We start from the raw sequence: 11,998 nt of genomic DNA on the forward strand, positions 1-11,998 counted from the left end.
AAAACACTGCGGTTAATCTACCAATCAGACACATTCAGCATTGCAGGCCCCGCCCCCTGAAAGTCCTGGGACCTTTGAAAAGTACTACCCCCCTAGCAGGGGCTTTGTAGGGGGGAGATTATCTACCCCTGAACTAAATTTAGACCCTGGGTCCACCAGTCAAAACGCACGTAGTTCAGGGGAAAAGGCCCTAGTTCTGTGGTGAAGTTGCTTCCTTTAGTAGCTGCTGTAGTCTCAGTGTGAAGTTACATTTTAGAGATCCATCAGTGCAGTCCAAAGCATAGCTACAGATTTGATGCATTGTGACGCTGATAGTACGGTGTAGACAGTAACTCATGCTTTAAAGTGCAAACAGGATTCTTTGTGATTATGGATATATCTCACACCCAGCCAGACACAAAAGCCCAGAATCACTCATATTTTATAAAATACTTCTAAGCTTGTCTTATATTATATTACATGCTTACATATTTTGTTGCAAGGCATGACCCCTCACTTTAAGGAAACCATGTCTGTGAGTGTCAGTGAGTCCTCTGAGCTGCTGAGCAGGTCGCGCAGCGTCACCGCTCAGCTTACAGTCATTTATTATTCAAAGCAGAAACACATGTGGCCTGAGAGAGGCTGCTCCTGTTAGAGTGGGCCATCAGCTGTGTTTACATGTGAGCTTAACAGAACCTCCAGAGAGTGACTGATGGGAGAGCGTGTATGAAAGTAATCATGTTTAATGTCAGAGGATTATTAAACATCTTCTGCTGTTCTGCTCCGATTTAAAGTGTAGTGAAGAAAAAGATCTGCCTCATCTCTCTGTGTCTGTTCTCCTTCTCTTCAGTTTCTCTCCATCCATTTATTTTAAATCCTTACTCTAACTTGCCAACTCTAATATTTATTCCCAGGATTCTTTTAATGTTTATAGCTCCCGGCTCCCACGAGAACATTTCTTCTCCTGACGTTCTTCCTTATTTGGATCTAACTCTGAAGCGTATTCTACTTATTTGATAGAGATTCTCATCACATAAACACAAGGCTCACAGTGCTGCTTTCTCATCGTCCACAAACTATGTTGCTCAAAAGACAAAGACAAATGTTGTGTTTCAGTTAGACACTTGTGTTTGCAACTATTAAAGGAAAAGTTGTGAAAGAATGGTTTTGCTCGTTTCAGCTGATTTTGTGAAAAACAAGAGTCCAAATGAAGTCAATGAACCCAAAGTAAAAGAGGAGAAGAAGAAAACGCCCAAAAGTCTGATCAGAGTCTGCCCTGCATCAAAGGGGGTCATGTGCAAACTCTGTTAATGACTCCTTTCCTCTTCCTGCCAGGTGAAGGAGTATGAATCGGATGAGCTGAACTACCACGGCGGCCTGCGGGTGTCGATGGGTATTCAGCTGATGGGGGCGGCAGCGCGTATCGAGAAGGAGATCCCGACCATCAGCTGGCCCTTCTATCTCCTGCACGGGGATGAGGACAAACTCTGTGACATCAACGGCTCCAAGATGATGCAGGAGAAGGCGGCCAGCTCAGATAAGACATTAAAAGTGAGGGTGATGTGTTTGCTGAGTATTCAATGATTGATCTTCAAAATTATAGAAAGAAATAGATTTAGAAATAGTAAATAGTAACACTGATATTATTAATAACATTACTTAGGCAAGGCAAGGCAGCTTTATTTGTATAGCGCATTTCATACACGAGGGCAACTCAATGTGCTTTACATTAATACATTAAAAGCATTGGAGACATTCAGACAAGCATAAAAGAACACAATTAAAATGACAAATGTAATACAACAGATTATAGAGCAACTTTCATGCAAACATGCAGCCCAAAGTGCTCAAAGTGCTTTCATATTGATCCCATGCCAGCACCATATTGGTGTCCTAGTGTATCATTTTAGTGCGTTACAATGTCGCATGAATGCAAAAGGTAAACACTAATCAGGAGATCCACATACTCACACACTCAGACCAGCACACACTGGACTGTTCTGCTGGCTCACAGTGATCCAATCTTGTATCTATAATGCATATTTGTGAATGCATTGCTGCTCTTTTATATGGGGCGCTGTTTGTAAAGTTGTGCACACTGAAAACAACAGCAGCATTTCTCCACATTCAGCTCCAAAACATCATAAAAACATAGAGGGAATAAAGTCACTTTTTATCTCATTTAGAGGAATATTTGTGATTTTCTTCACATTTAATTTTGCTGTGAAAAAAAAATAGGTTAAAATCATTGTTAAATCCAAATATAGATATAAATGTTTAGTGTTTAATCTAAATGTTAAATTTAAATATAAATGTAAAATATGAATATAAATGTTAAATATAAATGTTAAATATTGCACTGCAATCCTAAATATTTAGCTAATATGTAAATTCACACTGCCACCTAGTGGACATACCAAAATAAAAGCTTCATAAAGCGATACAGACTTAGCAATAGCAACTTAGCTTGTCCGCACCATAGACTGGGTCAGTTCTGTCTCTGAGTGTTGTGAAATCTCTTTGTGGACTGACAGACAATGGTTGGGATATCTGTATCGCTTTATGAAGCTTTTATTTTGGTACTTCCGCTAGGCGGTAATGTGAATTTGTATGGGGCGCCATGTAAATTTGCTGTTCTTGATTGAGTGAGAGGCTACTCCACGATTTAAGGCCATGAAAACTAAATATGGCTTAATTTTACATCCAGTCATTGCTGCTTCATTTGTTCTGCACTTTACCACAAACATATACTCAGGGTTGTTTTTGCACCACTTCTCTTTTGTAACAGGGAAGAAAAGTTGATGGTTTTGCATCTGACTGATACAGAAACTGCAACTTTAAGCAGTGATACAATCATTCTGTATGAAGGCTGGTTGCTCTGTGGCTTTATATCTGCATTTGAAAGATGAAAACCCAGCTCAGCTATGTCAGCCAAGAAGAAGCCAAGTTAAAGTTTTTAAATCATAACACAGGACTTCCACCAGATCTGTGTCCGGTCCGTCTTTGATCCACTGTGGTCTGGCTCCGTGCTCTCTCATCCATCAACACCTACTGGTTGGGTTTTCAGAACGCAGCACGGAGCAGGACCGCCGGACAGCTGGAGTCATGTGACCGAGGTTTTCCCGCTGTAATCACTGAATCAAGGATTCTCCTCCTCCTCTCCTCATCCATGTTGTCTTTCTGGTCCTCTGAAAACCTCTGACCTGTTGACTCCAGGCCTGGCACCGCTCATCATGACGGTTTGTTGTTGTAGTTAAGTGAAATACGATCTGGTGATAACACAGAGTGTTTTATTCTGAAAATTAACCGGATGTTTTCATTTTGTTTTGGTGCCTGACTTCCTGTCCCGCTCCATCTGCTCTGTTGAGATTGATGCGTCGTGCTCCAGCATCCGGCAAAAATAGAAGTCTTGTGTATCTGATCCTGAGGGCTCTGACCTGCTGGATCAGCAGAGCGGATCCAGTGGAAGTTAACACATTGACTAGAATAGAAAACTATCAGATCCGGATCTTGTCTTTGAATTTGGCCATAAAGTTGTCTAATTATTGAAAGAAGATAATGAAGTGGCAGATAAACTGGAGGCTGCTAAATTCTTCCTCCTCTGTAAGACAGTGCCCACAAAGAAGGAAGTTTACACATTCGTCTCTCACAAGTTTTACAGCATGATCTACTAACGACAAAAAACAAAAGTGAAACTCGAGCTGAGATACGTGAGAAGAAGTAGGCAGAGTATTGACTTATTTTCTTTGCACTAACTGTTGCAGCAACATGAGGCATGTGTTTAATCAGACGCTGCTCATGAGGTGTGAGAGCTCAAAGTGTATCAGGAAATCAGCTGGACACAGAAAAGCATCTGTTTCTGATCTTCAAATAGGAGAGGTCATTAATCAGACTCAGTCTAAACCCGTGTTAAATATCTACCTTCTCTCTCCCGTCTCTCCTGGTCAGATCTACGAGGGAGGCTACCACTCGCTTCACCAGGACCTCCCTGAGGTGGCCGAGTCCGTGCTGAAGGAGGTGTCCGGCTGGATTACAGAACGACTCCCGGTGAATACAACGCAGCAACCGCAGGGCTCGTAGAACAACGCCACTGCCAACGAGGCCTGCTCACATTCCAGTAGTCTGTCTTAAAATACTCCTCCTCTCTGTTCTGGGAAACACTTTGGGCCTATAGACTGACGTTCTCCTCTTTCCTTTTTATATAAAGTTACTGATTTTAGCCTCGGAGCATATACTGTTGACAAAGAGAATATATCCACCCTCCTTTGTACGTATCAATCAGCCTGCGTTACACTGGGTTAATGGATGATGGGGCCAGAAATCACTTATATTTGTATACACATATTTTTGAAGCCAGCAGCATTTATGATCAGGGATAGGCTTTGTGTGTTCAAGGCAGTTTGCTTGTTTGCTCATAATTTACCATTTAAAATAAGCTGTTATTAGACCGAGCTGAAGCTCAAGTGAAGTCAAGTTTATGCTAAAGGATGCTCCACTTTAAAGTGCAATAACAGAGTTTTATTTCCTCATGGTTCAAACAGAACAGATCTTCAGAAATGTAACTGGTCATTTATACGCACCGCAGCATTTCCTTCTTCCCTATCCTCCATTATTAGAGAGGTCAGAGGTCAGGATCAGCTTCACTGCACAGTGAATATTTAACAGCTCGCTTTACAGTCTCAACACATGAGTGTAGATGATATCGGTTGACACAAAGCCGTCACAGAGACAGTTTTCCGTGTGCTCGGTTTGAAGGAGGTTTCATTCCTGATTCATATTTCTGGTAGTAAGGATTAAGCAGCCTCCTCTCTCTCCATCCTGATCGCTCTGTTTGAAATTAACCAGAGCAGAACCTCTGACAGGAGCAGCCTCACAGAGTCACTCAGTGCCACGCCGCAAAGTCTTGTAGTGATTTTTCCAAAAAGTTTGAAAATTCCACCTAAATTGTTTTATAATCATAGTCACAGCACTCATACACATTATCATTCCATTATTTAATATCTTTCTCTGACCATATTAAAGACTATATGGAAAAGGAGAGGATGCAGATTAATAGATGAAGCTGTACTTTTTGCTCTCTGTAGTTGGGAAATAGAAGCACAAGCAAATGTCAAAAGGTCTTCCATCTGTGTGACCTTTGACCTTTGGGTTCCCTGTTTGAATCAAGCGGCAACCTCCGGTCTCAAAATATGAAGCCTATGCGGAAGTGTTATAAACTGCAGTTCATGGAGTGTCCACTTGAGGCTGGCTGCAGAAACACCAGAAACCACATACACACCCATTCAAAGAAGACGATCTTTACAGCAGAAATAAACATGTTTACAGCCTGGTTCAAAAAACGGCTCAAAAGTTGGTTAGGAGGCTCAATCCCTGCCTCTTTACCTTACACTCTTTTGGATGAGTTCAGCATTTCCAATATGGCTGCCACCGACAATCGGCTTCAAAACAGCGCTTCAGAAACAGATGAGTGACATCACGGATACTACATCCATTATTTATGCAGTCTATGGTGGGAAATAGAGGCAGAAGCAAAGAGCAAGAGTTACTTTGAATATTTTCTCATTTTAAAAGTACAATTTTTCATCAATTTTATCGGTCCCTGGTTGTAATACAGTATTCCCGCCAGACGGTGGCTATAGAGCGTCTTAAAGCAGTTTGCTAACCGCATTAGCAAACAGAAGAAGAATGCTAACTGCATTAAATAGGAAAATAAGAAGAAAACATTAGCTACAGTCACTGCTTTTTTCTCAGTTTCTGAATCTCACGCTACTACACACGTATTTCCAGAGACTGAGCATGGCTGTAACATGTAAACACAGAAACACTGACATAAAGATCCAGACAGACGCTGTCAGTGCCCGCTACTAGCAGAGATTTTATTATTCTAATAATCGTCTAATAGATTCCAATGATTATTGAATAGTATTTTGGCTTGAAATGCCCATCCCTACTGCATGCATTACTACCACTAGTTGCCACAGTAGGAATCTGAACATGTGTTCAAGTTAAAAATAATCTAATTTTAGTCATAATTGCATGCATATACACAGGAAAGTTGTACAAATGAGGCCTACAGAGACTAAATATGTTTGAGTAATCTCCTTTTTAGTCATGTTATGGAGGAAAACTGAGAGACCTTGGACTCTTGACCATTGAAATGTAGTCAAAGCTTTCGCCAGATGTTTCATCATCACGAAATTATAAATAGGATGAGTGCAGCATGAGGTTTTTTAAATCTCACTTCCTTGGATAATTCCTTAAAGTAAGAATAGCTAAAGCCCTGGTCCAGCTAACACTTTTTTCTTCTCAGTATTTTGAGACTAATTCTCAAATTTTTAAGAATAGGCGCTCAAAGAAGTTATAGCAATAATGTCCCAGTCGCCTCTGTTTTGATGGCTGTTGATTACCAGCTGGACAGACACACACTGAGCTAACCGTGTAATACTGGCAAAGAGACTATAATTAGAACGTTTTACAGCAAGCACTCAGCTGTCCCTACCTGTTTATCAAGCATGTGTGTCAGCAGCTCAGGTGAAGAGTTTTAGTGTACTCGCCCAGCCTCGTGTTAGACATGATAAGGGATCAAACATGGTGCTGTTGGTAGTTCAGACACAATAAGAGTCTGTTTGTCCAACAGAAAATACATCCACCGTAAATCCTTCTCTTAAAGGGAGACGTCTCTCTATCCCCCCTGAGTTCATGCAGAGAGAGGAAGGAAAGCACAGTGTGATGTAACCACAGCAGCAGGCCGGCGCGAGGTAGAATGTTTCACAGCAACACCGACAGAGCGAGATGAGTCTCTGGCTTGATGCCTGCGCTGACTTTCTATTTCCTCACCCTTAATCTCTCTCACTCTGTCGCTCTCTCTATCTCACCCCGTGTCACCCTGTTTCACCCGTGTTTTGTATTAAGTTGCTGTGGTGACCAGCACTCTTTGTTCTGAGATTCACAGAGCCCCTTGTTCTAACGTGGATTCAAGCATCTGCACTGTCAGACACTGATATTTAAACCCACTGAGAGGCTTCGGAAGTGCAAAGATGCCCCTTATGTATACAGTCTGTGGTGTGGATTTCTAAAACTAAATTCCCGTCTCTGACCCTTCTCATGAGATCTAAACTCAAACAACTTCTGTAGATCTGTTTTGGGCTTTTAACATAACTTATAACGATTATAAATGATCTAGATCTTTACATTTCAACATGTTATCATGTTCTCTCGCATTCACCTTATTTATAAGTCTGGTTGCTCTTTTCTGTAACACATACAAAGGTTCGGTATCGGTTATATACGTGTTGTCCCGTACCTCAGAGCAATAACTAAAATATGGAAGAACAAGCGAACAGAGAGGCAGAATCCAAACTGTCTTTGGCCCCGCCTTTATATAATCTGAATGTGGTTTCCAGGTCAGTTTATCATCTGTTATCACTCCCAGAAATTAAGCTTCAGACACCTTCTCACCTTTTTGAACCATTTACAACCCTGATATTTTGATCATCCTGTTTCAATCACCCAAAGTCATATGTTGTCTTTTAATGCCAAAGGGAAGCAGAATAACATTTACAACTCATACACATTTAAAAAATAGATAGAAATGCTTCTTGGGGCACTGGTGGCCTTGTGGTCTAAGCACTCCATGCATAGAGGGTACAGTCCTCGTCGCAGAGGTCGCCGGTTCGACTCCCGGCCAGTTGGCAATTTGCTGCATGTCTTCCCCCGCTCTCTACTCCCCCATATCCTGTCTCTCTTCAGCTGTCCTGTCATTAAAAAGACAAAAATGCCCAAAAACACAACTTAAAAAAATGATAATAATAACAAATGCTTCTCATAAGAAATTCAACGTCAGGTTTAAACAGGGTATCAGGATGTAAGCCCTTCCTTTCTCCGTGTCTGTTCTCCGAGGCATCAGTGGGTGTTATTGCCAGACAAAATGTGAGGTCACATTGCAGTGGGTGCAGATCCAGATTGAGCAGTGAGGTGTTTGTCAGTCCCAGTGGGATCCAGACCCTTCACCTCCACCCGAGCTGCAGGGGTTTATACCACAAGCACTTCAAACACAATCTCCTCCTGATTGGGCTGCAGGAAGGCGCAGCACACACACAAAGGCTCAATACTCCCTGTTAAAGCACAATGAAACCAGCCTCACAGGATCCTGTGAAGCAGAGACTTTCAGAGGCTATCCCTGTCAGACCACAGGAGTGCATGTTACTGCAGTCATTAACCCTCAGAGTGAGAGAGAGAGAGTGAGAGGAGAGAAGCTGTCAGTAACCATGGCAGCTCCTTTTTTTCATTTTTCATAAGATGTGTATTTGTTAACAGTTCAGCATGTGCGGCTGACGCTGCTGCGCTTTCAGAGCCGGTTGTCCATTCTGCTGCTCTCAGAATTCCCTTTTGTGTGAGCGCCCTGATAAGAGAGCAAACAATTAGCCTCATCAGTTCACAGTGAATAACAAGAGCTGAGCACGCTCACTGAATTCATATGAGGCTGCTGTAAGAAAAACACGCCATTGACATTTTAGCAGAGAGAGAGAGATTAAAGATAGATGGATATATATATATATATTATCCTCAGAGATTGTCCTGCCTTAAAGGGGCATTCCCTGACAAAACACTCACATCTTGTAAAGCCATGTAAAGTAATCCCTGATCCAAGGCACAAAAACAAAAACCAGAACAGTAACAATCAACAAGAACATACAGCAAACATTTCAAACATTTACATTTTATATAAGCACAGTTATGTTTGAGCTACTCTCTCTCTGTAAATTAATGTACATAGTAAATAGTGTTGGGTCTTATTATTTATTTAAATTAGGAGGGATTATTATAAATAATCAGCCCCCTTCACCGGACACAGAATCACAACTGATCTTGTCTGAACCGAAATGAACCTTTACTCATTCGATTCATCTCAGAACTCCTTCCCAAGGATTCAGACTCACACATTGAGTCTTTTCTGTGTCGAGTCGCAGCCCGAAGCTGACTCAGACCCATTAACACCCGGCAGGGTGCCCGACAGCCCAACATCTAATTGTAGATCCAAAATCAGGTTAATTCCATAACGCCATACCTTGTAAGAAAATACCCAATTTAAAATATGACATAAGCATGAAAACATGAAATATTTTAAAATCTCAGATCAAGAAAATAAAATTAGTAAAAAAAAAAAAAATCATTAAAACACAATTTGTTAAAGAAATTAAAAGATTGTAGTTAAAGAAATAAAAACTATGGTTGAAAAAGGAGTTTGCATCCATTTAGTGGCCATGTTGCCACCCTTTTCTACAGGCATGCTTCTTTACATGAGCATGAAATGAAAGCAGGTTTCCATACTGAGAAATAGCCATGTCCAGGCAAATGCTCTGTTAATATGTGATAATCAACTTGACTGTTAATATCTTTTTTAATTAAGGACAGCAGGTCTATATTATCGAAGATGGCAGGAAAGTGCTTTATCTACTTAGGCTGCAGGATTAGGTGTTGTGTTGTTCCTTCTAACTCGACTTTATGACTGTTTCTAAGAAAATAGCTGTTATATATGATGGAGGACTAAGCAGCAGCGGCAGCAGCAACACAGGCAGGTCTATCTGTTGCTTTATGAGATTACTGTGCTGGGAAGCTTCAGTGCACAGTTTGCATGGATGAGGTCATGTCAGTGTACAGCAGGAACTGAAAGAGTTCATCATCACGTCTGTTAAATACCGACGATCCGAGCTGTTACACCTGAGTTTATAATAATGTGTCTTTTGTTGGCATCTGGAAAAGCAGCTGCTCTTTTCAGATCATGCATTTTGGAGCTTTTTGAAATCTGTTTTTATGAAGAAGGATAATTGATTTGCTGAACATAATTGTAATACACTGTATAATAGCACAGCATTGATAACTAATGTTGATGGAAATACAAAAATCAGTACTTTTACAAATGTTTATTTATCCTGTCTAGAGTATTTATAGGAAATGATTTTATGTATAGGCTACTATATACTGATTACTCATTGTGAGCACTTTTTACACCATACAGCAGTCATATTGTGCCATTTTTACTGACTTAAAGCTCCATGATACTTTGAATCTGGTTCAGTGTATGCACAGTCAGCATTCCCCAAAATGTATTCACAATGTTTCTGATCTGGTTTTGCGTGTAATACCAGGGTAAAATACCACTGTTGAAGTCGACATCATGTTGAATGCACTTGTCTTGTTGCTGTTTGTCACAGAGCTATGAATGTTAAAACCATCTGAGATTATAATGCTTTTGTTTGTTGCAGGATCTTAACAACCAGGGTGATATTGTTTCAGATCCTCACCTTTCAGGAACTTTGATTAAAAGGAACTTCAAATGAATGCACATTTAGATGCTTAAAGTGTCTCTGATACATCTCAAATCAAACAGGATAGTGCACATATCAGGTTTTCTCAAGCAACAAGCCTTGAGTCACACGACTACGTAGATTTCTATGGGAATATTTATTGTGTGTTTATTTTTAGATGATGGATTAGTGCTGTTTGTGCCTTATAACTATGATGAATGTGTTTCAGAGTATGAGCGTGTACTGTTTCTCTGTTTTCTCTCTGCCTGTCCTCACATCTGTTTCTCGTTCCGTAGATGTGCGTGTCTGCTTGTCCTCCTTTTTTATGTCTGTATAAAATTCAATCCGATTAGTGATCTTCAGTCTAAAACTCTCTCTGCGTGTCTTTCAGAATAGGCTCTGAAGTCACAGCGTATTATATTACAAGTTCCTTTAACCGCTTGTCATCTTTTACTCCGAATAACCACACAGGGACAAAAGGGGGTGAGGGTTTAGTCCTGCTTGGTTGCAAACTGTGCTATTTACAATTTATTCCAAGTGGTTTGATTATAGAACAGGAAGACCTTTCCATGGGTTGTGATAAAATCAGAAGTATGGTTTTTTTTCTTTTGTATGGGATGATTGCATTGCCATTATTATATATATACAACATTGTAATGTTGAGAAATCTGAAGGCTTTTATAAAAAAGACGATGCACACGCTTTGAATATAGGTAAACTAATAGATTAAATCAATAACCCTAAAGGGTCAAAAGGTTGCATGTTTTTTTCTGGGTTTATTTTCCTGTACCATGTTTTTAATGACTTGTGCTGCAACTTATCTGCACTTTTGTAAGCATTCATTCAAAACCTTCACATACACAAATGGTAGGAATGTAAATGTAGGATCTGTGTTGGTGTGGTAGAGAAAAGAATGTGTTTCTTTCTCCATCATGTTTTGTGGAAACAATATAAATCACACCCTGACGTGATCGTGCATTAACAAAAAAGGATTAAGACAGTTGAAGTTGACAGGCAGCACATCATGGACCAACATCACATTCTTCAGTCTTCCTTGTAAAGTTAGGTGTTGTGTCTTTCAACAGTTTTCTAATTAGCTAATTGTACTTGATTTAAAGAGCCATGTGCTGATACTCAACGAATCAAAAACAGACATCACCATAGATAATGTACTGCAAACTTTAGCTCCAATGTGAAGAATGACCAAATTTCACACTGTCCTGTGTTGAGTATCAGCATCAGACCGTTTGATTCAGGTGTGATGAATTATTGTATATAAGATGTATATAAAATGTAATACTGGGTTTACTTCTAAAACACTGAAATTCATTCTACCTGTTACTGGAATGTTCATAATGTCCAAACTCTCTGACAGAATAAACTATATGACTCTTTAACTTCACAGCCTGGCTCCAGTCATTTCACAGATTAGAAACAGGAATGAAAACTGTACAACATCGAGCCTTTCAGATCAAAACTGAAGTGTTATTTATTTGTGAAACTAGCGTGCTTTTGGGAATGATTGTTGTATGCAGATCAGCAACTAGATCGGGTCGTGGGGACAGCGATATAAGCATCCCTCTTTGTAGCAACCTTTTTTCAGTTCCTTCTGGGGTATCCCAAGGCGCTCCCAGGCCAGATGGGATATATTATCCCTCCACCGAGCTCTGTCTACACTGAGGCCTCCTCCGAGGTGCACATGCCTGCAACAC

The 11,998-nt window shown here is 40.4% G+C and overlaps 1 protein-coding gene across 2 annotated transcripts in view; it reads left to right on the forward strand.

The window, feature by feature from the left end:
- Positions 1 to 11,688, forward strand: part of mgll (monoglyceride lipase) — an 80,060-nt gene extending 68,372 nt beyond the window's left edge. For both annotated transcript variants that reach the window (XM_034694927.1, XM_034694926.1), the window contains 2 exons: positions 1,315 to 1,530; positions 3,928 to 11,688. In XM_034694927.1, coding sequence (XP_034550818.1) covers positions 1,315 to 1,530; positions 3,928 to 4,059 — 348 coding nt within the window. In that variant the 3' untranslated portion in view covers positions 4,060 to 11,688. The remainder of the gene's footprint in view (positions 1 to 1,314; positions 1,531 to 3,927) is intronic.
- The last annotated feature ends 310 nt before the right edge of the window (positions 11,689 to 11,998 follow it).

Source organism: Notolabrus celidotus, chromosome 11, assembly GCF_009762535.1.
Source record: "Notolabrus celidotus isolate fNotCel1 chromosome 11, fNotCel1.pri, whole genome shotgun sequence".
Taxonomy (NCBI): Eukaryota; Metazoa; Chordata; class Actinopteri; order Labriformes; family Labridae; genus Notolabrus; species Notolabrus celidotus.